Source organism: Pecten maximus, chromosome 5 (genome assembly GCF_902652985.1).
Source record: "Pecten maximus chromosome 5, xPecMax1.1, whole genome shotgun sequence".
In the NCBI taxonomy this organism is placed as follows: Eukaryota; Metazoa; Mollusca; class Bivalvia; order Pectinida; family Pectinidae; genus Pecten; species Pecten maximus.
The window spans coordinates 46,021,951-46,047,671 of NC_047019.1; the positions used below are offsets into that span (position 1 = coordinate 46,021,951).

Below are 25,721 nucleotides of genomic sequence, written 5' to 3' on the forward strand. Positions count from 1 at the left end.
AACTCTCAAAAAGGCTTTATAGTGACAATGCCATACAAATGTAAATATATGTAGTTAACTATTGTGTTACTTGGTAATTACATGTAGTTAACTATTGTGTTACTTGGTAATTACATGTAGTTAACTATTGTTACTTGGTAATTACATGTAGTTAACTATTGTTACTTGGTAATTACATGTAGTTAACTATTGTGTTACTTGGTAATTACATGTAGTTAACTATTGTGTTACTTGGTAATTACATGTAGTTGACTATTGTGTTACTTGGTAATTACATGTAGTTAACTATTGTGTTACTTGGTAATTACATGTAGTTAACTATTGTTACTTGGTAATTACATGTAGTTAACTATTGTGTTACTTGGTAATTACATGTAGTTAACTATTTTGTTACTTGGTAATTACATGTAGTTGACTATTGTGTTACTTGGTAATTACATGTAGTTAACTATTGTTACTTGGTAATTACATGTAGTTAACTATTGTGTTACTTGGTAATTACATGTAGTTAACTATTGTGTTACTTGGTAATTACATGTAGTTAACTATTTTGTTACTTGGTAATTACATGTAGTTGACTATTGTGTTACTGGTGCTATACATGTTTAGATATGTTTTAACTTGCTGGTGAACTCTTGTTTTACTATCATGGAGATAAAATAAAATGGTGTTGCTATCAATAATTCCGTAAACAAGATTTTCATTGCAAATGAAATGATTTGTCTAACAACGGACACCGTTTGTGTACCGTCCAATTCGCCGAACAATATGAGTATAAAATAAAAATGTTGTTAAAGTATCTACATTAGTTAATAAATATATATATATTACCCAAATTCGTTAATAGTTTAATTTACTTATCAGGCGCCGTACCGAATTTCTGAATGAAGTAGTTGTTTCTGATAGCTAGTAATAGCGGAATCTGAAACTAAACTTGTTTACTTTAAAAGGTTGGGAGGAATTCTTTACATAACATTTTGTTGTCTTGTTTCAAAGAGTTTTATTCATGATGTGTAGATTCCAGTCGGCATTTGTCCGATTAATCAATGAGACATCCTCCCAATGAAGGTTTTTTAAGTTACTTTTAAAGTAATAGCTCATCATTGGCGAATGGCAACTAGCACAAAACGTTGAATGCACTACCATCTCCCTGAATCACTATTTCTATAGATTTTCAATGTTCTATACATCATCGCTATCCTGTATGGCATGCCAAGTAGTCACTTATTCATGGAGCAATGTTGATCCACTACTTAACCAAATTATATATCTTAAATGATATCGTATGTCTATCAGATATCTATCTTAAATGATATCATATGTCTATCAGATATCTTATTTCGTTATATCTTATATAGTAAAATGAATGACAACTTCCATTTTTGGCTTGCCATACAGAATGGACAGTATTTGAAATGGCGATGAAGCATTCCTGAATCAGTCTTTATAGATCTACTAGATATGTAAGCCAATGCTGAATACAGACGACGACGGGATTTGTGTCATGTCTGTCCTTATAACTGGCCCAATCGCTATCTATCATTTACGGTGGTGGGGAGTCCCATCTCCATAGATACACGTGTATCACTTATATCAGCAATCCACTATGTATCTGTGAAAATCAGGTAAGTTACCCTATTAAAACCATACAAATGTTCGCAAGGAAAATGGGCAAGGTGAATATCATCATCGACTCAGATATATACCGAAGTCCGTCATATAAATATATCACTTTTTTTCAATTCCCTTTCTCTAACGTTACAACAATTGACCAAACAAATTTGCCATTGATCTAAGGACCGCCCGAGTCATGCGACTTTGTAGCTCATACCAAAATCTACGTATATACCAGATTATCATGACAAGCAAACAAACAAATAAATAAATAAAATGTGAATGCATATCTACATATGGTACCCAATATTCTCGTGTAATTTCAATGAAACTGGTTCACAGGTTTAGGACAAGTTAGATTCATATATAGCCAGTAGAATTGGCATTTCACAGGAACGCGTACATTCCATTTTGACAGAGGATTTCGCAATAAGAAAGCTTTCGGCCGGATGGGTACCAAGACTTCTGACAGTTAATCAGAAGCACACCAGGCGCACATTATCAAGTGATAATCTTAACCTTTTTGAGAAAGATCCTGCCAACTTTCTTCAGAGATTTGTCACTAGGATGAAACATGGGTCATTCAGTTTGCCCCAGAGGCCAAACAACAATCGAAATAATGAAAGCACCCTGGCTCTCTTCTGCAAAAGAAGGCAAAGACTGTTTCATCAGCTGGGGAGGTTATGGTCTCGGTTTTCTGGGATGCAGATGGTATTCTGCTGATAGATTATCTCCAAAAGGGACAAATAGTCAATGGCACATACTATGCTTCACTTCTGAGGCAGTAACGGAAAAATATTAAGCTTAAGTGCCAAGGAAAGCTCACTAAAGGTGTGTTATTCCATTAGGAAAATGCTTCTGTTCACAAATCTGTCATTGCCATGGCTGAAATTCACGATTGTGGTTTTAAATTGATTGAGCATCCGCCTTATTTACCTGATCTCGCTCCATCAGACTTTCATCTATTTCCAAAACTGAAAAAACACTTATTCCAGTCCGAATCGATGATGACGCCATACATGAAGAGGATGACTTTCTGACCAGCCAAGAAAAGGAGTTCTATAAAAGTGGCATATTTAGGCCCTTAGACACCGCTGGCAAAAGTGTATTGATACTGAAGGGATTATGTTGAAAAATAATACAATATGTTCGGCAATATTCAAATCCTTCAATATGAAGCTCACAACATATCAATCAGCCCTCGTAGGTCTTAGTTTAGTTACAACCAATGTTTTGGAAAATAGTACCATTGTATGTGCCATCCTTCAAATCCTTTGACAGCTTAATGGGATATGAAACATCCACAAATATGCTACCTCCCGAGCAAAAGATATCAAATCGAACGCCCGACCGACATTTGACTACTGTACAGCTGGTTAGCATATTTCCCTGATCATGAGAACATGATGAAATATGAAGGGGCGGTAACTCCCTTTCATATGATCAAAAGAAGAAAAAAACACACAATAATGTGTTGTATCATTTTTATTCAAATAGTATGGTCATGTTGATAAGTCATGTTTTTATTCTTCCATAATCTAACATTTACCATGATCTATCACCACAAGCAAGGTGACATGATTTCATCAATGAAAAAGTAATTATTATATGCAAAAAAATATTCAAAATGTCCAACAAAATATTGTTTGTTTGTAGGTAAAGTTTTTCTAATAAAATAGGATTCTTCTTGTAAAACACTAAATGTTTACTGAGAATTGTGGAATTTTTCCTCCGATATTTGAAAACATCGCCTTTTTTTTGCAAAATTCAATTAATATTTTTCCCCCCAAAAAATCTAGATTTCGAGAAAATTAGGATAGAAAAGCATCTAATACAGCAGCCAATACCTACCAATACCTGGATCTCAGTTTATAATTATGGTACCCAAAGTTTGAAACAAAAGACCACAACAATCAAACCACACATTTAATTTCAACAGATCTAGATATTACAGTGTATCAATAGATCAACATTGTAGTTAAAAAAATAATATGGTTTATTGTAAACCGACAGTATATATCTACCACAGCATCTCTGTAACAACAGTAAACTGACAGTTTATCTATCACAGCATCTCTGTAACAACAGTAAACCGACAGTATATCTACCACAGTATCACTGTAACAACAGTAAACCGACAGTATATCTACCACAGCATCTCTGTAACAACAGTAAACCGACAGTATATCTACCACGGTATCACTGTAACAACAGTAAACCGACAGTATATCTACCAAAGCATCTCTGTAACAGTAAACCGACAGTATATCTACCCCGGTATCTCTGTAACAACAGTAAACCGACAGTATATCTACCACAGCATCTCTGTTAACAACAGTAAACCGACAGTATATCTACCACAGCATCTCTGTAACAACAGTAAACTGACAGTTTATCTATCACAGCATCTCTGTAACAACAGTAAACCGACAGTATATCTACCACAGTATCACTGTAACAACAGTAAACCGACAGTATATCTACCACAGCATCTCTGTAACAACAGTAAACCGACAGTATATCTACCACAGTATCACTGTAACAACAGTAAACCGACAGTATATCTACCAAAGCATCTCTGTAACAGTAAACCGACAGTATATCTACCCCGGTATCTCTGTAACAACAGTAAACCGACAGTATATCTACCACAGCATCTCTGTTAACAACAGTAAACCGACAGTATATCTACCACAGCATCTCTGTAACAACAGTAAACCGACAGTATATCTACCACAGCATCTCTGTTACAGTAAACCGACAGTATATCTACCCCGGTATCTCTGTAACAACAGTAAACCGACAGTATATCTACCACAGCATCTCTGTAACAACAGTTAACCGACAGTATATCTACCACAGCATCTCTGTAACAACAGTAAACCGACAGTATATCTACCCCGGTATCTCTGTAACAACAGTTAACCGACAGTATATCTACCACAGTATCACTGTAACAACAGTAAACCGACAGTATATCTACCACAGTATCACTGTAACAACAGTTAACCTACAGTATATCTACCACAGTATCTCTGTAACAACAGTAAACCGACAGTATATCTACCACAGCATCACTGTAACAACAGTTAACCGACAGTATATCTACCACAGTATCACTGTAACAACAGTAAACCGACAGTATATCTACCCCGGTATCTCTGTAACAACAGTAAACCGACAGTATATCTACCACAGCATCACTGTAACAACAGTTAACCGACAGTATATCTACCCCGGTATCTCTGTAACAACAGTAAACCGACAGTATATCTACCACAGCATCTCTGTAACACTAAACCGACAGTATATCTACCACAGTATCACTGCAACAACAGTAAACCGACAGTATATCTACCACAGTATCTCTGAAACAACAGTAAACCGACAGTATATCTACCACAGTATCACTGTAACAACAGTAAACCGACAGTATATCTACCACAGCATCTCTGTAACAACAGTAAACCGACAGTATATCTACCACAGCATCTCTGTAACAGTAAACCGACAGTATATCTACCCCGGTATCTCTGTAACAACAGTAAACCGACAGTATATCTACCACAGCATCTCTGTAACAACAGTTAACCGACAGTATATCTACCACAGCATCTCTGTAACAACAGTAAACCGACAGTATATCTACCCCGGTATCTCTGTAACAACAGTTAACCGACAGTATATCTACCACAGTATCACTGTAACAACAGTAAACCGACAGTATATCTACCACAGTATCACTGTAACAACAGATAACCGACAGTATATCTACCACAGTATCTCTGTAACAACAGTAAACCGACAGTATATCTACCACAGCATCACTGTAACAACAGTTAACCGACAGTATATCTACCACAGTATCACTGTAACAACAGTAAACCGACAGTATATCTACCCCGGTATCTCTGTAACAACAGTAAACCGACAGTATATCTACCACAGCATCTCTGTAACAACAGTAAACCGACAGTATATCTACCACAGTATCACTGCAACAACAGTAAACCGACAGTATATCTACCACAGTATCTCTGTAACAACAGTAAACCGACAGTATATCTACCACAGTATCACTGTAACAACAGTAAACCGACAGTATATCTACCACAGCATCTCTGTAACAACAGTAAACCGACAGTATATCTACCACAGTATCACTGTAACAACAGTAAACCGACAGTATATCTACCACAGCATCTCTGTAACAACAGTAAACCGACAGTATATCTACCACAGCATCTCTGTAACAACGGTAAACCGACAGTATAACTACCACAGTATCACTGTAACAACAGTAAACCGACAGTATATCTACCACAGCATCTCTGTAACAACAGTAAACTGACAGTATATCTACCACAGCATCTCTGTAACAACAGTAAACCGACAGTATATCTACCACAGCATCTCTGTCACAACAGTAAACCGACAGTATATCTACCACAGCATCTCTTTAACAACAGTAAACCGACAGTATATCTACCACAGCATCTCTGTCACAACAGTAAACCGACAGTATATCTACCACAACATTACTGTAACAGTAAACCAACAGTATATCTACCACAGCATCTCTGTAACAACAGTAAACCGACAGTATATCTACCACAGCATCTCTGTAACAACAGTAAACCGACAGTATATCTACCACAGCATCTCTGTAACAACGGTAAACCGACAGTATATCTACCACAGCATCTCTGTAACAACAGTAAACTGACAGTATATCTACCACAGCATCTCTGTAACAACAGTAAACCGACAGTATATCTACCACAGCATCACTGTAACAACAGTTAACCGACAGTATATCTACCCCTGTATCTCTGTAACAACGGTAAACCGTCAGTATATCTACCACAGCATCTCTGTAACAACAGTAAACCGTCAGTATATCTACCACAGCATCTCTGTAACAACAGTTAACCGACAGTATATCTACCACAGCATCTCTGTAACAACAGTAAACCGACAGTATATCTACCACAGTATCACTGTAACAACAGTAAACCGACAGTATATCTACCACAGCATCTCTGTAACAACAGTAAACCGACAGTATATCTACCACAGCATCTCTGTAACAACAGTAAACCGACAGTATATCTACCACAGAATCTCTGTAACAACAGTAAACCGACAGTATATCTACCACAGAATCTCTGTAACAACAGTAAACCGACAGTATATCTACCACAGCATCTCTGTAACAAGTAAACCGTCAGTATATCTACCACAGTATCACTGTAACAACAGTAAACCGACAGTATATCTACCACAGCATCTCTGTAACACTAAACCGACAGTATATCTACCACAGAATCTCTGTAACAACAGTAAACCGACAGTATATCTACCACAGAATCTCTGTAACAACAGTAAACCGACAGTATATCTACCACAGAATCTCTGTAACAACAGTAAACCGACAGTATATCTACCACAGAATCTCTGTAACAACAGTAAACCGACAGTATTAATATTTCTACCACAGTATCATGGAAGTTTTTAAATAAGTTTACTCATGTATAATCTAAATATTTGTATAAACTTACAGTAGACTCCTTATACCACTATATATTCATAACTTCATCGGTCAAAACCAAATAGTGAAATTCTACAACCTTCATATCATGTATGAATACTCTTAAATCTCTACCTGTTTTTACTTTGGACTTCAAATCAAAGTTTGTAATACAGCCAATGTGCATTGCACTTTGTGTACTAGCTAATAATAGACTGCAGTCTTGTTTCACCATTCCCAGACTACATTTACTTGGGTCTACAGTGTCAATAGTGGTTGGAATAGAACCTACAACTTCAAATTTTGTTAATGAGTCTGGGTCAAACTTGAGTACAAGTAGCGAATTGGTGCTGTCTTTATAGACAATATGTACAGTACCATCAGCATGGCAGCTACAGGCACAACCCATGGACACTACTCCCCTGACAAGGTCTGAGTGACATATGATAGAACAGGACTGAGTGGTGGTGTCTATACACTGCACAATGTCTTCACCAATTCTCAGTGCACTAGCAGTATAACCTGAAGCTGACAGACCTCCAAAAACATAAATCTTATCACCAAGACAACCCTTCATAAATTTAGAAACAGGAGTCTGAAGATGACAGAATGGGTTGGAGTCCCAGTGATTATTTGTGACATTGTACACATAAACAGCAGACAGCAACGTACCCTCACCTACTTCCTCTCCCCCAAACAGATACACCCTGTCTCTGACAGCAACGATGTGGGCACCCACCCTATAGGCTCCAGGACAGGGCTCTAGACACTGCCACTTATCTGTGATGGCAGAGTAGTAAAAGAAGGCGTTGGTTTGTTGTCGGTACCCATAGAGGTACACACAGCTTTCTGCATATGTACAGGTAGTATAGGCCCCTGGTCTGAAGCTGTATGGAAGCACAGTCAACATTCCATCAAGCTCATATGTCCAGGTGGAAGAATGACGGATAAATGAGATGGAGGGGTAACAGATATCCTCATCTGAAAGATCATGTGTTTCTTTCTCCTCATTTATAAGGATAAGGACTTTCTCCTTGCCAGTGTGTGGTCTGTACTGGCTCTGTGCAGTAGTGAAACGCATCTGTCCTCCATAGTCCTGTTGGTACTGTTCTGCCATTTTCAGATGGTTCAATACAGATCTTTCTCCATCCCCTCTGAGGCTACACTTGAGCTGCTGCAGACTATTCCTCTGACACAGTGGTAAACGCACTGCCTCTATCAGCTTTGGCAGGTCTACCATCCTTGTTTCTCTGTCATGATTTACCCATTGAAGGACAGAATGAAGAGCCATGTCTTCATTCTTCACCCTTAATCCTTTATTATTCAGCATGGATAAAAGGTCTTTAGAAGTTATATTCTCTTCAAATCCCGGTGTCTTGTAAACTTTTTCAAAGTGTGTTAAAATAAAGTCATTCAAAGGATCTTTCAAGAAGACACAATCATGGTGGCTGTCTGCCAAACACCACAAGTCCCAGAAATTATCCAAGTGTATGTATTTGTCCAGACTTTTATGATGACACATCCAGTTCAGGAAGCCATCCATCTGGAGGAATGTGGCTGTCCATAGCACTTTAACAATATTTTGTGGACTCATGTCTATGATACCAGTGTACATGTACTGAATCAACAATCTCAGAGGGCCTGCTTCCACCATTCTCAGCTCAACCACCTTGTCCTGACACTCCAGCATCCCGGACTGGAACATGCATCCAAAATAGGATGAAAACACACACAAAATGTTCTTATGGCACTCAAATTTCTCATTTTCAACTTTCAAAATCACATCTGAACAAAGTTTCTCTTGCAACAATCTTTTAAACCCATTTTGCACTTGGAGATGCCAATGTCCAGTGTTGTTATCTATATTGAGTTCCATTTTGTTGTATCATGCACTTATGGTATGTGCATTTCGGTCCATCTAAAACAGAAACAACCACTATTATCTATGTAACAGATCTAGAGCGCATGATTAATTAAACATAAATCACTGCCTCCGCTAGGGATCTAACTCGGGACCTGTGACTTACATGTCTTACGCTCAACCGACTGAGCTAAAGAGAAGATCTCCCTAGCTGAGTGGTATATGGCAGCTAGTATTTACTAGAGTTACATACTCCCCCTCCAGTAAAGAAATCGTCCTCGAGTTATCCAGGGGTAACTGCAATGCTTTCGCAAGCAGCGATGAGTATAATTCCCCAAGTCCCTACATGAATGCCAATGTAACACAGGCATGATTAATTAAATTTAAATCACTGCCTCCACTAGGGATCGAACTCGGAACCACTGGCTTACTAGTCTATATGCTCAACCGATCAATCTAAAGAGATTTCCTTAGCAGAGCGGTATACACTGTATAATATATTGCGGCTAGTATTTACCAGGATCACACCTCTACTGGTAAGTCAGATGCCCCTGGTTTGATCCCTAGCAGAGGCATTTACTAGTAATGAAATTAATATGATTTATGCTGCTGTTTGTTTCAGTAAACCACTCTACATTGGGAAAATCAGCAAGAAAAAATGTGACCTAGTTGTTGCATGCCAGTGAGAGGGGCCAGGCTTTTGTAAGTTGGGAGTGAAGTGCTTCCAATGGAAGTCAAACCCTAAAGTCTTATATCAGCCAGGTAGTAGGATCCAAGAGATCTGCGAGATAGAGAGAGGTTGCTAGCTATAGTTTGATTGGAATGCGAGCAGGATGTCTTAATTTGCTCTACTTCTTTCAATTACAGATTTGACACTGCTTACAAGGAGATTGAGAGGCTTTGTTGGAAGATAAAAAATCTTGGGGTTGGGGTGAAGAGAAGGCATTGCACGCAGTGTATAAGTTGAAAGTCACCTTTATAGGTTGATGTGAATTCCCCTTTTAAAAGTCTGGTGGTACAATGTCCACTTTGAGAGCAGATGTTCATGTCACTGCGTATATGCATCTGGATTTGGTTATTTTTTATAATAGCTAGAGAAGGGGTAATTAAATAATGTTTCTTAAACACTAACATGTAAGTAGCCTTTGACAGTTTGATACAGTAGTATATATGAAGACTGGACATTAATATATTGTTGGTGAATTTGGGCCTGTCCTTGACAGTATTAAAGCGTTTTAGTACGATTCACAATTTCATCGTATACTTTGGTTTGTTTTTGTTTAACGTCCTATTAACAGCCAGGGTCATTTAAGGACGTGCCAGGTTTTGGAGGTGGAGGAAAGCCGGAGTACCCGGAGAAAAACCACCGACCTACGATCAGTACCTGGCAACTGTCCCACGTAGGTTTCGAACTCGCAACCCAGTGGTGGAGGGCTAGTGTCAAAGTGTCAGGACACCTTAACCACTCGGCCACCGCGGCCCCATCGTATACGCTTGGCCTACTGTAGGGTTCAGAAGGTATATTGATATGAGAGGACTTTTATTAAATGTTTAAAAGAGGACTGGTGATATCTTTATATTGTATACATATACTATATAGCCTCGTATTACTATATAAAACTATATATAGTAAAACGAGGCTTTATAGTATATATATACAATATATAATTTCTTACCCCAAGTACCTGTGGTGATATGTGTACACTACTGAGTATACGATCATTACCAAACTTCTGAAACTGTCCCAAGTAATCAGGTAATGTCGTCGGTATTCGACGATGATTCAATACATGCTACATTGACGATAATGAAAGTATTTCTAAATTAAAATTTAATTTTACCTCGTGAAAGTGAAACATCATCAGTCGTTTTTTTTTGTCAGTGAATATCAACGACTTAGGTCTAATTCTGGGTCCTCACCACAGCCTTCACCAAGCCTATAAGCTTACGGTGCATTCGCTTTGGATGCCGTTAAGCTTTATGCTCGCAAGAAAATAATTATTATATCTTCTGTCTGTATTATCTATATATACAAGGTTAAACATAGAGTATTATATATTCTTAAATTTTATTAAAAAGGTCCCTCCACTTATTATAATCATAAGTCGTACTCGCATGATATTTTACCCGGCCCATTTTACTTTGAATAGCAAATCGAATGCGTACCATTGCAGACGATAATTTGTTTCGTATTTCTAATTTATGTCTCAAAGAAGAGTTTGTGGGGTGCTGAATAGGCTCAAACGTATATACCAAATTATCTTTTAAAAAAAGATGACACTGAGTAATCGTTATTTAACACAATGCCAGATAGAACAATATAGTGACGTCAAAAATACGCAACTATCGCGGGAAGATATCGTGCGAAATCGCCATGTTTATTTGGTCATGAACATGGACCACGACTGGTAGATGGGGAAAAGTAATTTAATCGGCGACTGAAACGTGTCGTTACGATAAACGACTTAAACAACATTACATACAAGTAAGTTGAATAGTATGATTTGCCTTTGAACTGTTTGGCATTCTGAAATTCTCGACTAATCTGTAAACATACACGGACGCAGTCTGCGTGAGTGTGTCACACTCACAGGCGTTGATCGTGATGTATCGTACAGCCTTGTACAAGAAAAGTATCCGTCTCGGAGCCGGTGAGGAGAAACGGCGGAACAATACAAATGCATAGCTTAATTGGCATGCAATAGTTCGAAGGGGATGGTCTAACCTGATACATTATTTTGTGAATTTTCAGATTTGTTACACTTTTGTTTTATGTTTAGGTTGTTCCACATGACTTCACATTGATATAGGTCACAGATGAGGGTCAGGTTTTTTTTTAATTAGTTTCTTTGTAAATATGAAATTAGGGGCACTGTAGATTCTAATGCCAGAGATTATATATGAATACAACTCTTGTGAAATGCATTCGTCAAAGAGATGAGAGGATGTAGTCTATTTTTCTTAGTTTGTTCAGTTTTGAAGTCATCTGTATGCTTCGTAGCAGTTAGCAGATCTAGACTGTCCCATAATCAATTAAGCACAAACTTAAAAAAAAGTTAATGAAATGATCACTCGCAGCCTTATATATTATAAGATGTACTGTACTACAAATATGCTACATATTGTATTTCTAATTGACTATCCAAACTTAATTAACACTTCTGAGTGTCTGCTTAGAATAATTACTAGTACTAGCTTATATTAGTGAATTAGGAATTAACTTAAAGGAGTAATGAAAAATACCCAGCCGGCACTAGGCTTCAAACTAGTGACCTCACGCTGTCAAGGAAAAAAATCCTACCACAATTAGGGCTAAAGGGAAATTCCTGCTAGCCTGAGCTAGTTGAGATATACTCTCCACTTCTACATTAGTAAAAGATTTCCTTCATAATATAACGTGTAGTCATAAAAGATGGATTTCCTGAATGAATTACTGGGGTTTCACTCCCGAAGAAGTCTTTCCCAATTCACAAATTTTCTTCCCTCTGTGACCTCTGTGGTAGCTATGTGAATGATAAGATAGATTAAATATTTAATTTTTCTTTATGCAGGTTTTACTTGACCCAACAGACTAAATGAGAGTGCTTGAGACTGAAGCGACACAGTCGTATAACATGGGAAAGAACCGCAAACATAAGATGCGAAAGGCTAAGGAAGCCTCAGAATCTTCAGATGATGGATGTGCATCAGGTATTCCTAACTACACCGGTACCATGCACCTTTGTTTCCAACATATGTCAGTCTGTTTCATTCACATTCACTAGTAATAATCAGGGCTTTTTCTGGGGGCTTTTCGGGGCGGGTAATGGGCCCCATTCCCAAATAAAATTATTTTATATTTCAGCCAAATTCCCAAAATTTGCAGTTTACTCCTGAAAAAATCTTTCCCAATTCACCAATTTTCTTCCCAAAATGAGACAAAAGGGCCCCATCCCAAACTACTGAGAAAAAGCCCTGATAATGATCTCAGTTTTATTCTACGGTGTCAACAGGATATCTTTCTTGGAACGAGGAAGTAGCTATTACAAAGCTGCATATGGATTCAAAGTAAGAAACAAAGTCAGCAATAACTTATCAATATTATTGTTTGATTATAGATGAAATAATGTTTTATTTATGTTTGTTTTCAGTGCCAGTTTGTAACCACATCAATATGGCTGTCAACTTGGCTGCCATGAAGAAAGGATTAGCCAAACAATTGTTTGGGGAGTGTGCGGTAGGTTTGTGCACTTGTCAGCTGCTTTGATATGTTTCAAAACTTGTTTTGTTTTCCCTCTCAAATAAATAAGAACAATATTTTAAATTTAAGTAAAACAAAACCTCTAAAGTGCTGTGCTATATTATTAAATACACATAGAGTCATGTAATTATATGAAACTGCATTTATTTATTTGTTAAAGGTATGACAGAAATTTTGAAATCAATATACAAAGAAGTATGAAAATAATCATATGCAGCTCATGATTTAAGGGTAAAGTTTAGAAACTGTTTAGATCAGGTTTCAAACAACTATATTTGTAATGATTAACATGTCTGGATAGATTTCACATTTTTAGCCCACTATCATCAGAATTTGGGCTATTCTAAATGCCCTGCATTTGTTGTCCAGCGTCAGTCAGTCATCTGCTCGTCTGTCCTTAAACAGTACTTGATATCACTATTTCTTGAAAAGTGCTGGAGGGACATTTTTCAAACATCATGTGCAAGTTCCCCTTGGTCCCTAGTTGTGCCATAACAATTAAAAATTTTGATCAGAAAAACAAAATAGCCAACAGGTGGCTATCCTGGGTTTTGAAAGTTGAAGTTTGTTAAAGCTATATCTCGAAAAGTACTGGAGTTATATTCCTCAATCTTCATGTGTAGGTTCCACTTGGTCTCAAGTTGTGCCAATTGAATTTAGATTTTTGATCAGAAAAACAAAATGGCCAACAGGAAGCCATCATGGATTTTGACAATTTAAAGTTGTTATCACTATTTATTGAAAAGTACTAGTGGGATATTCCTCAAACTTCTTGTTTAGGTTCCCCTTGGTCCCTAGTTGTGCCAATTCTGTTTTGATTTTTGATCAGAAAAAAAAAGTGGTCAACAGTCAGCCATCTTGGATATTAAAGAATTGAAGTTTGTTTTCACTATTTCTTGAAAAGTACTGGAGGGATATTTCTCAAACATGATATGTAGGTTCCCTTTCGTCCCTAGTTGTGCAAATTTGATTAAGATTTTTTATCAGAAAACTAAATGGCTGACAGGCAGCCATCTTGGATTTTCGGAATTAAAGCTTGTTATTGCTATTTCCTGAAAAGTGCTGGAGGGATATTCCTCAAACTTTATGTGTGTGTTGGTTCCCCTTGGTCCATTGTTGTTCAGTTTCAATTTAGATTTTTGGTCAGAAAAACAAAATGGACGTCAGGCAGCCATCTTGTATTTTCATAGTTGAAGTTTGTGAACATGATTTCTTGAAAAGTACTGGAGAGATATTTCTCAAACGTCATGTGTAGGTTTACCTTGGTCCTTAGTTGTACCAATTTGATTAAGATTTTTGAAAAAAAAAATAAAAAAAAAAATAAAAAGGCCAACAGTCGGCCATCTTGGATATTGAGAATTGAAGTTTGTTATTTCTATTGTCAACTGATAATGGCAAATGTGTATAAAATCGAGCCATACTGTTCAGGTCACAGTATGACCGTTCATTATTGAGAAAACATCATCACTTAATGAAAAAACTAATAATCTTTTATTAGTATCAAATGCTTCAAGCTTTCATCAAGTTTCAATACATAATACCTGTTCCAAATGCATAGAGAAAATTACCGTAATACAAATGTGCAAAAACATATGCTGTGCTAGACATTTGCTATTGATCAGTTGCCTTGTAAAAAGGTCAAGATCAGACAAATATGGATGTTTGACAGACTGCATGTTCTCTCTAAGACATGCATAGATAATATTATATTTATATATTGGGTTTTAAAATGTTAAAACCTTTTTGATATTTTAGATGTTAGACGTATGTTGATGAGATTTCATTTCTTTGATAGTCCTGTTCTAAGGATAGTTCATCTGGACGCAAGCCAGGACAAGGTGAGACCACTGACCAGGCCAGTGCATCTCACCAGGAAGAGAGTTTGATGGGGGACCTAGAGCCTACACTGTGGGTGTGTCTCCAGTGTGGACATCAGGTAAAACTAACATTGTCATTGGTAACATTGTGCATTTTAAGTTTGGAGGATAAATAGTCTCATAACTGTGAGAGTTCAAAAGATATTGAAAAATATTTCATATTTGGATATTAGATGATTGCCCACTGAGAATATGTGGTATTGTCCCTTGCCATTCATAGTTACCAGGATAACTCCTTGTGAATGAGTCTAAATCTGCATGTCAACAGTATGACAAACCTGTACATGTAGTGTCTAAAATATACCAGCAAAGTTGTATGATATCTATTGCAGGGCTGTGACCGTAACTCGCGAGATAAGCATGGGCTGAAACATTATGAGACGCCACGGTCAAGCTGTCACTGTCTGGTGATAAACTCCTCCACCTGGACCTGCTGGTAGGAACCAACACTATTCTCACTAAAATACTGACACAATCATCCTGATGTCTATAATGTATTACTGACACAATCATCCTGATGTCTATAATCTATTACTGACACAATCATCCTGATGTCTATAATGTAACACTGACACAATCATCCTGATGTCTATAATGTAACACTGACACAATCATCCTGATGTCTATAATGTAACACTGACACCGTCATCCTGATGTCTATAATGTATTACTGACACAATCATCCTGATGTCTATAATGTAACACTGACACAATCATCCTGATGTCTATAATGTATTACTGACACAATCATCCTGATGTCTATAATGTAACACTGACACAATCATCCTGATGTCTATAATGTATTACTGACACAATCATCCTGATGTCTATAATGTAACACTGACACAATCATCCTGATGTCTATAATGTATTACTGACACAATCATCCTAATGTCTATAATGTAACACTGACACAGTCATCCTGATGTCTATAATGTATTACTGACACAATCATCCTGATGTCTATAATGTAACACTGACACAGTCATCCTGATGTCTATAATGTATTACTGACACAATCATCCTGATGTCTATAATGTAACACTGACACAATCATCCTGATGTCTATAATGTATTACTGACACAATCATCCTGATGTCTATAATGTATTACTGACACAATCATCCTGATGTCTATAATCTATTACTGACACAATCATCCTGATGTCTATAATGTAACACTGACACAATCATCCTGATGTCTATAATGTATTACTGACACAATCATCCTGATGTCTATAATGTAACACTGACACAATCATCCTGATGTCTATAATGTATTACTGACACAATCATCCTGATGTCTATAATGTATTACTGACACAATCATCCTGATGTCTATAATCTATTACTGACACAATCATCCTGATGTCTATAATGTAACACTGACACAATCATCCTGATGTCTATAATGTAACACTGACACAATCATCCTGATGTCTATAATGTAACACTGACACAATCATCCTGATGTCTATAATGTATTACTGACACAATCATCCTGATGTCTATAGTGTATTACTGACACAATCATCCTGATGTCTATAATGTATTACTGACACAATCATCCTGATGTCTATAATCAGTGATCACCATTGCCTGTTTTAACGTGGCGGCCCGCCACCCTTAGCTGGGTACCCGCCACGCTTACACAACCAAATTCACTCGATCCGCCACGCATGTAATTGTTACCTTACACCCCTATTTTGTATCGATTTCAAGCAGAAAACTGACCCGTTTCTATAGCGTCCGATACTCATTACCTATGGCCCCTGTTTTTACAGGTGAACTAGGCCTAATTGACGAATTGCGATCTCGGTAAGGTGCCTCACCGTTATGTTTTGATACGGTTGACTGATCTCTTGATCACACCTATATCGATGGTGATAATTAATTAATAGTAGGTGTACTGTTCTGACCATGCGAACAGATGTGATTGTATGGTTTCAGTCGATCGGGACATCAGAGAAAATGTTACCATCGTCGACATCGGAAAAACCGACGGTCCGATAAGATTTTTTTTTTTCACAAGAATTAATATTCAGCTGGGATAATCAAACTGATAATATCAATACCTAAGCCGATGTTTGAGAAGCATGGATACATTTTTGAAAACTTTATGGCAATGTCACCATGAAGAGAGGAGTATCAGCTCCTTTTTTGGAACACCATGTGAACGACATGCGATCGCGACAACCGATCTAGAAAACCTGCAGCCAACAGACTGAAATCTGATATATCGCGCAAGCCACGGCTACAGAAATGCGCATGGATTAATTGTGTATGAAGATGACCAAGGTAAGCTTACAATTAGCCTATATTTGATTTGCTAGATAATGATAATAATCTAATGAATATTTCGTGCATTGGTTTTCTTGTCACGTGCTATTTTTAGAAAGTACTATTAGAGTGATCTCCCTTCCAAAAACGATCTCGAAACGTCATAATATAAATAATCTCAGAATCTCTCCTAATGTATCTCTCTATTTATTATTTGATAAGTGTCATCTAGGTTTTTGATTTTCTTTAATTATTATTAAATAAAGATAAGTTAATTAGCACCTCAAGTATATACAATGTAATTAAAAAATAACATGTACATTTGTAATGAATATGTACTAATTTGATTAAATATTTGTTAAAATATAATTATTTTTTTGGGTTTTTTTTTTTTTTCCAAAGATTTATTGATGGTTTTAATTGTTTTGCTTATTACAAATTTGTAGGAATAAGAAGTTCATAATTATAATATGGTAATGACCACAATAAGATTCATTAAGCTTTTCAAAAATATTTATTTATTTATTTATTTATCTATTTATTTATTTATTTATTTATTTATTACCACCAGCAGGAACAGGCTCTCTCAGAGGATCTTGAACTCTCTGATGATGGTGTTTACCCAGAAAGTTCCCTACAAGAAAGTTGCTTCATTCTAGAAGGGACTGTGCAATAGCAGAATGTTCATGTCATTTGGAGAGACAAAGTGTGTTTGGCTTCAATTGTTCATATATAGTGAAGACTATTTTCAGGAGAAAATTATAGTGACTGTGTTGAATTGATATCTTAATTGAAATTATATTGTGGCTTGTGCATTGCTTTAAATACTTTATATATTCTTATATTATGTCCAGTAAAAGTTGCCATTGAGTTTGATTTGTAGATGCTGTATCATAGATATAATAGTTGCTATTAATATGTTCACTGATAATATTATAGTGCAATTTATGAAATTAATAATTGAAATGTTTTAACTTATAATACTTGACAATGCAATATGATCTTGGTGTGAATGTTTATCATATTTATAACAGTAAAAGATGCTATTTGAGTTTGTTTTATTCAATGTTATATTAAAGAACAGCGAGTTGGAATTGAGATTGAAATGGTTTTGTGAAAATAAATTGATGATTGTTTAAATGAGGAATGTATGTTTGTAGTTTTTTAAAGTAATGGTATAAGCTGTTATTTTGTTTTAATTTACATGATATATATGGCATAGAGTGAGCAAATGATTAAAATGCATATTTATTTAGAACTAAATCAAACAACATAATTAAATCTCTATTCTTAATGTCATAATTGATGATGTTTCTCGAAACGTCGCACCGCGAGGCTGCATGACATCCACAAAAGTACATGTTCAGAAAAAATTGTCAAAAAATTTTCCTCCACCCATCATTTTGAAATTGTGGTGATCCCTGATAATGTATTACTGACACAATCATCCTGATATCTATAATCTATTACTGACACAATCATCCTGATGTCTATAATGTAACACTGACACAATCATCCTGATGTCTATAATCTATTACTGACACAATCATCCTGATGTCTATAATGTATTACTGACACAATCATCCTGATGTCTATAACGTAACACTGACACAATCATCCTGATGTCTATAATGTATTACTGACACAATCATCCTGATGTCTATAATGTATTACTGACACAATCATCCTGATGTCTATAATGTATTACTGACACCGTCATCCTGATGTCTATAATGTAACACTGACACAATCATCCTGATGTCTATAATGTATTACTGACACAATCATCCTGATGTCTATAATGTAACACTGACACAATCATCCTGATGTCTATAATGTAACACTGACACAGTCATCCTGATGTCTATAATGTATTACTGACACAATCATCCTGATGTCTATAATGTAACACTGACACAATCATCCTGATGTCTATAATGTAACACTGACACAATCATCCTGATGTCTATAATGTATTACTGACACAATCATCCTGATGTCTATAATGTATTACTGACACAATCATCCTGATGTCTATAATGTATTACTGACACAATCATCCTGATGTCTATAGTGTATTACTGACACAATCATCCTGATGTCTATAATGTAACACTGACACAATCATCCTGATGTCTATAATGTATTACTGACACCGTCATCCTGATGTCTATAATGTAACACTGACACAATCATCCTGATGTCTATAATGTAACACTGACACAATCATCCTGATGTCTATAATGTAACACTGACACAATCATCCTGATGTCTATAATGTATTACTGACACAATCATCCTGATGTCTATAATGTAACACTGACACAATCATCCAGACGTCTATAATGTATTACTGACACAATCATCCTGATGTCTATAATGTATTACTGACACAATCATCCTGATGTCTATAATGTATTACTGACACAATCATCCTGATGTCTATAATGTAACACTGACACAATCATCCCGATGTCTATAATCTATTACTGACACAATCATCCTGATGTCTATAATGTATTACTGACACAATCATCCTGATGTCTATAATGTATTACTGACACAATCATCCTGATGTCTATAATGTATTACTGACACAATCATCCTGATGTCTATAATGTATTACTGACACAATCATCCTGATGTCTATAATGTATTACTGACACAATCATCCTGATGTCTATAATGTATTACTGACACAATCATCCTGATGTCTATAATGTATTACTGACACAATCATCCTGATGTCTATAATGTATTACTGACACAATCATCCTGATGTCTATAATGTATTACTGACACAATCATCCTGATGTCTATAATGTAACACTGACACAATCATCCTGATGTCTATAATGTAACACTGACACAATCATCCTGATGTCTATAATGTATTACTGACACAATCATCCCGATGTCTATAATGTAACACTGACACAATCATCCTGATGTCTATAATCTATTACTGACACAATCATCCTGATGTCTATAATGTAACACTGACACAATCATCCCGATGTCTATAATGTAACACTGACACAATCATCCTGATGTCTATAATGTAACACTGACACAATCATCCTGATGTCTATAATGTATTACTGACACAATCATCCTGATGTCTATAATGTAACACTGACACCGTCATCCTGATGTCTATAATGTATTACTGACACAATCATCCTGATGTCTATAATGTAACACTGACACAATCATCCTGATGTCTATAATGTATTACTGACACAATCATCCTGATGTCCATTATATTAAAATCCTCCAAAACTGTTACTGTCTTAAGCATGCTGTTCGCATTCTTGTTCTTGACAGGTGCTACAAGTGTGATGATGATATTCCATTAGAGCGCAGTAAAAGACTACAGGAGTGTATGGAGTTCCTGAGGAAGCAGGCTGGTTTGCCACAGCCTGAATCAGGTAATTAAACAAAACTATTAAATTGTTTGCTTTAGCTCTTCATTTGTGAGCGACCATGAGCTTATGCTGAAATCTGCTTTCCGTAAGGTTTTTAGGTAAACCTTTTAGTCCACCATCATCAGATGGTGGAATATTCAAATCGCCCTGCTTCCATGGTCCATCCATTACATGTAAACAATTCTTGTTATCACTATTTCCAAGAAAGTACTAAAGGGACCTTTCTCAAATTTCATATGAAACTTCCCCTTGGTCCCTAGTTGTGCATATTGCATTTTGGGACTGATGGGAAAACAACATGGCCGATAAGTGTCCATCTTGGATTTTGACAGTTGAAGTTTGTTACTGCTAGCTAGTTCTCAAATTTCATATGTAGATTCCCCTTGATTCCTAGTTATGCATATTCCTGTGTAGGACCAACCTGACAACAACATGGCCAACAGGCAGCAGTCTTTGGTTTTGACAATTGAAACTTTATTAAAAATTTCTTAAAGTACTTAATGGCCATTATGAGTATATCTAAAATTTGAATGTCTCCAGTTGTGCATGCAAGTCTGATTGAAAGAACTAAATGGATGACAAAGAGTATGGCCATCTTGGATTTTGACAATTGCAGAATGCTCCTGCTATATATATAGTAATATATAAAGTTATTAAATGTTTTAAAGGGAGAGAAAAAGATTGGAAAAGAAGAGAAAAGATCTGTCTTTCATCGGACTGATACGGATAATTGAATGGTGGGCGCCAAGATCCCTATCCCCTCTTGTTTATACACCATTAGCTCAATGAAGTCAAACACTTTATTTGCACTATATACATACACATTAATTTTGGTGTAGTGGTATGATAAAATGACCATGTGCCTATGTGTATGTGATACATTTCACTCTTCACTTTCAAGTGAAAATCTTGTTTTATTTCAGAATATTTCATTGTTCAGATCTTAGATACTTAAGGGATTGGGCGAGCCCTCAATCTCTTCAGACAAGATGGGATTAGGCAAGCCCTCAATCTCTTCAGACAATATATCTCATGAATTCCCAAACTACCAAGGTTAAAGGTCTCTGGGTATAGGAGATTGTCTGATTTTAGTGTTGAGCAATGTCAGACTCTTTATAAAGGTCTATTAATATACATTATGTATAGGAGAATTGATTATCACAGAGTTTAATTTTAATCATAAGGGCATTTGTACTAAGTAAAACATCAATTTTTGTGAAATTCTAACATGTTTAATTGAACTTCAGCAAAAAGAACAGAATATTTTGAAATGACTTACAATGTATTTGAATTGTTATACGTTTTGATATTTCATTTTTGAAGTGAAGCGCGTAAGCCACGAGGCTTCTGCTGCTGTTGATGGAGCAGAACAAATTGTCAAGGACACCAATGCCCGTCCCCTTACACCGAAGTCTTCTGCTCCGGGACTCTGTAATAAAATCAAGGTACAAACTTCACCTTCCCAGTCTAACTTGTTTGATAATAGTTTGAGTTTTATCAAATCACTTTGAGAAGGATGAATTTTCAATGTTTTTGTTTATTTTTAAAAATATTTTTTGAAATTTGATTATATTACTTAGATCCACACACATTTTGTTTGGCACACAGAATATTGTATATGGATGTGTATATACAGTGCACCAGATAAGGGCGTACAAGTGTAATTTACACCTTAAAACTGAAAAAAATGGGAGACATACACAAAACTCCAATGAATGTAGCATTGCGCCTGAGACTTTCACTCAAGACTTACAAGTTCTTGTGACAATTAACATAGCATAATACTATGTTCATTTCCTACTTACAAATGATGCACAAGACATTTTTTATATGCCTGTCAACATCGGGTTGTATTACGGTATACCCTGCACTGTCCTTACGTCCGTACGTTAACTTTTCCTTGTTAGCGTCTCTAGCTTTTATTTATCTATCAACAGATTTTTATGAAACTTCCTACAAATATTTTATGGCCCAGTAGCTCAAGCGAGTTCATGTTACAGAAAATTTGTGATTATTTTTAGCAGAGTTATGCCCCTTTTATTGCCAAATATTGGCATTGTGTAGAAATTGCAAGAAGTTTTCTATTTCTTATTCAATTCCTCTAAGATTTTTTTCACTACAACAAGAAGCAATTATGTTCAACATATATTAGGGGTTTTTTTATGCCCATTAACAACACTTCATTTTCCTGTGGTAGCTTTTCCAGTGACGGTCGTATCATGCTCCCACTTGCGGAACTCTTGTAACCGACTGACAATGCCTGGCGTAACTCCATGTACGCTTTAAAACTTGTTCCAAGTGCTGTTTGTAACTACAGTCTGATTTGAAGGACTTTTTAAGTGCTTTATTGACTCAATCACTAATGAAATGAGGTGCCCTGTGAGAATTGCAAAAAGCTTAAGATGGCCAAGAGTAAGCTGACAGTATTTTTTTAAAACGAAATCTACCGTCATAGAGAACCTGATTATCTTCAAAGGTATTTTAGACAAAATTATTAGAACCATTTGAAACAGTAAACAACATGTCAAAATTCATTCAACAACGGCAAAAGCATGGAGCTATTCATTTCCGTATCTGGAGTTTTTGAGTGAAGATGACGAAATGATTATATTTTGTAAAGTATGCAGGGATAGAAAACCAACAAGTAGATTGTTGTGTTGTTTATTTAAAGTATGTGTATAATGACCTCAGAAGTATATGGATTACTTCCTGTCCTTTGTCAGAGGGAGTACATTACCCAATGATCTATATATATATATGGAGCACTGTACATATATCATCTTTGTTGGGTCATTGCACCTTACCTGTAAAACAATCATCATCGTCATCATAATGTTTATTTATATTATTAGGTATGTTTAATTAGATTTAATATAGATTTGAAATTTATTTCATTTAGGGCCTGAGTAACCTTGGAAATACCTGTTTCTTCAACGCTGTCTTACAGGTTGGTAATAGCACTTTATATAGGTATTATACCATATAAATATCGGTATCATGTACAGGAACAGTAATGAGATAATCACTTATGTTTTTAATTAGTCTAAGGCAAGGCCTTGTTGCTGTGACTCAGATTTTGAGAAAGGCCCTTATTTAGAATACATATGTATTCAGTATAGGTTTATATGTATGTATTTATAATTGCACAATTGGTAGACATTTAATTCTTTCCAAAGTTTTAGCTGTTTAACTTTGAAGAATTTTAATCAAAATTCTTGCAAAAACAGAAGAACTGAAATTGGAGGTCCTTGACTAACTCAGTGGGAATTTATTTTTTTAAATCATGAAAAGAGTATACCAAATTTGTATCCAGGGAACACTTTAAATGACTATCTGGGGTGCAACTTAAAATGACTTCACCTCAAATGAAACTTGACCCAGATAAGCTGGTGATTTACTTAGGACAGCCACCCATGGTCATCCAATACCTGACTTGTTCTGAAAAGTCATAAATGACACTAAAATTTCCAAACTTTTTGGTTTGATGTGGTGACGGCCTTCACGTTGCTCTGACACACCAAGTAAACCCTAATTGTTCTGGATGGCATACGACAGGTGTCCTGTATATTGTTTAGTGAATCACCAACTATCACAAGGAGACTCTGTCTCAAAATGAACCTGGCTGTTCATGGGGCGATAAACCCAGCAACCAAAAACAAACAATGAAGACATTTAGAATCATCTTGTATGTCTGTAGATCAAAGTATAAAATGTAGGTAAGCTTAGTCAGTTTTGACTGATCCTTTAATCCCAGTATTTGTTTACATGTCCTTATGTGGTAACCATCCAACATGGATATATATGTGTTAAATATTTTTTCTTTCACATATTGCTCAGATAATGTGTTTTTCACTCTTTAGAATATGACCCAAACACACTGTTTTGAGAGTTGTCTGTTGGAACGTGGAAAGAAGGGTCGATCTCTGTCAATCTCTGGTAAAAGTGATTCAGACGACAACTCCAGTACAGGAGAGGAGAGTGATGGAGAACCTCCGCCAGTCAAGGAACTACCATGCATTGCTGTGTCTCTGGGCGAGGCTGGACCCCTTACTCAATCACTCATTCACTTCCTCATGGAGATGAACAACAACACCTCCAACCGTAGTTCCACAGTTAACCCAAATGCTCTCTTCAGTCAGGTTTGCAAAAAGTGAGTTGTAGTTTTCTGTCTGTCTTAATATTATACAAAACAGGTCATTTGCTCTATCTTTGGCCAAAATTTAAAGAAGACAAATTTTACCTCCGAGAATGTCTGATAAAATTGTGAAGACTGATATTGACTGCAGTGGTTGTTACTTCCAGGGCCCAGCGGTTTCGCGGCTACCATCAACAGGACAGTCATGAACTACTACGTTATTTGTTGGACAACATGAAAATGGAAGAAATAAAGGTAAGCACGATAGAGGATATCATAATTCAAACATTGAGATTATAAATGGAGATAAGATAATATTATAAAGGAAGTGAGATTATAAACAAAGAAAATCATAATAAAGAAAGTTAGATTACAAATTAGATTACAAAGAGAGAAAATGATAATAGGGAAAGTGAGATTACATATATATACAGGGAAAATCAAAATAAATAAAGTGAGATTATAAACAGGAAAAATAATAATAGAGTGAGATTATCAACAGGAAAAATCATAATAAAGTGAGGTTATAAACAGGAGAAATAATAAAGTGAGATTATAAACAGGAAAAATAATAAAGTGAGATTATAAACAGGAAAAATCATAATAAAGTGAGATTATAAACAGGAGAAATAATAAAGTGAGATTATAAACAGGAAAAATCATAATAAGGTGAGATTATAAACAGGAGAAATAATAAAGTGAGATTATAAACAGGAAAAATAATAATAAAATGAGATTATAAACAGGAAAAATCATA

At 36.0% G+C, this 25,721-nt stretch overlaps 2 protein-coding genes and 1 long non-coding RNA gene across 3 annotated transcripts in view; 2 read left to right on the forward strand and 1 right to left on the reverse strand.

Moving 5' to 3' along the window:
- Nucleotides 1-3,081: 3,081 nt before the first annotated feature.
- On the reverse strand, nucleotides 3,082-10,947 carry LOC117328181 (kelch-like protein 2). The gene is made up of 3 exons (XM_033885595.1): nucleotides 10,847-10,947; nucleotides 6,170-9,062; nucleotides 3,082-4,624 (listed from the first exon to the last, which is right to left on the reverse strand). Exon 2 carries the CDS (start codon nucleotides 9,018-9,020, stop codon nucleotides 7,194-7,196), a length of 1,827 nt encoding a protein of 608 aa, XP_033741486.1. The 5' UTR covers nucleotides 9,021-9,062; nucleotides 10,847-10,947; the 3' UTR covers nucleotides 3,082-4,624; nucleotides 6,170-7,193.
- A 402-nt stretch (nucleotides 10,948-11,349) lies between these two features.
- LOC117328182 (ubiquitin carboxyl-terminal hydrolase 45-like) overlaps nucleotides 11,350-25,721 on the forward strand; it is a 36,196-nt gene continuing 21,824 nt past the window's right edge. Inside the window, exons 1-10 of the mRNA XM_033885596.1 lie at nucleotides 11,350-11,490; nucleotides 12,557-12,695; nucleotides 13,136-13,221; nucleotides 15,041-15,181; nucleotides 15,455-15,558; nucleotides 20,729-20,832; nucleotides 22,153-22,274; nucleotides 23,729-23,776; nucleotides 24,690-24,979; nucleotides 25,132-25,219. Of these exons, the coding sequence (XP_033741487.1) occupies nucleotides 12,581-12,695; nucleotides 13,136-13,221; nucleotides 15,041-15,181; nucleotides 15,455-15,558; nucleotides 20,729-20,832; nucleotides 22,153-22,274; nucleotides 23,729-23,776; nucleotides 24,690-24,979; nucleotides 25,132-25,219 (1,098 nt within the window). The 5' untranslated portion in view covers nucleotides 11,350-11,490; nucleotides 12,557-12,580. The remainder of the gene's footprint in view (nucleotides 11,491-12,556; nucleotides 12,696-13,135; nucleotides 13,222-15,040; nucleotides 15,182-15,454; nucleotides 15,559-20,728; nucleotides 20,833-22,152; nucleotides 22,275-23,728; nucleotides 23,777-24,689; nucleotides 24,980-25,131; nucleotides 25,220-25,721) is intronic.
- Nucleotides 16,681-18,545, forward strand: LOC117328183. The gene is made up of 2 exons (XR_004532912.1): nucleotides 16,681-17,419; nucleotides 17,973-18,545. It is a non-coding gene; the product is annotated as an uncharacterized LOC117328183 (long non-coding RNA).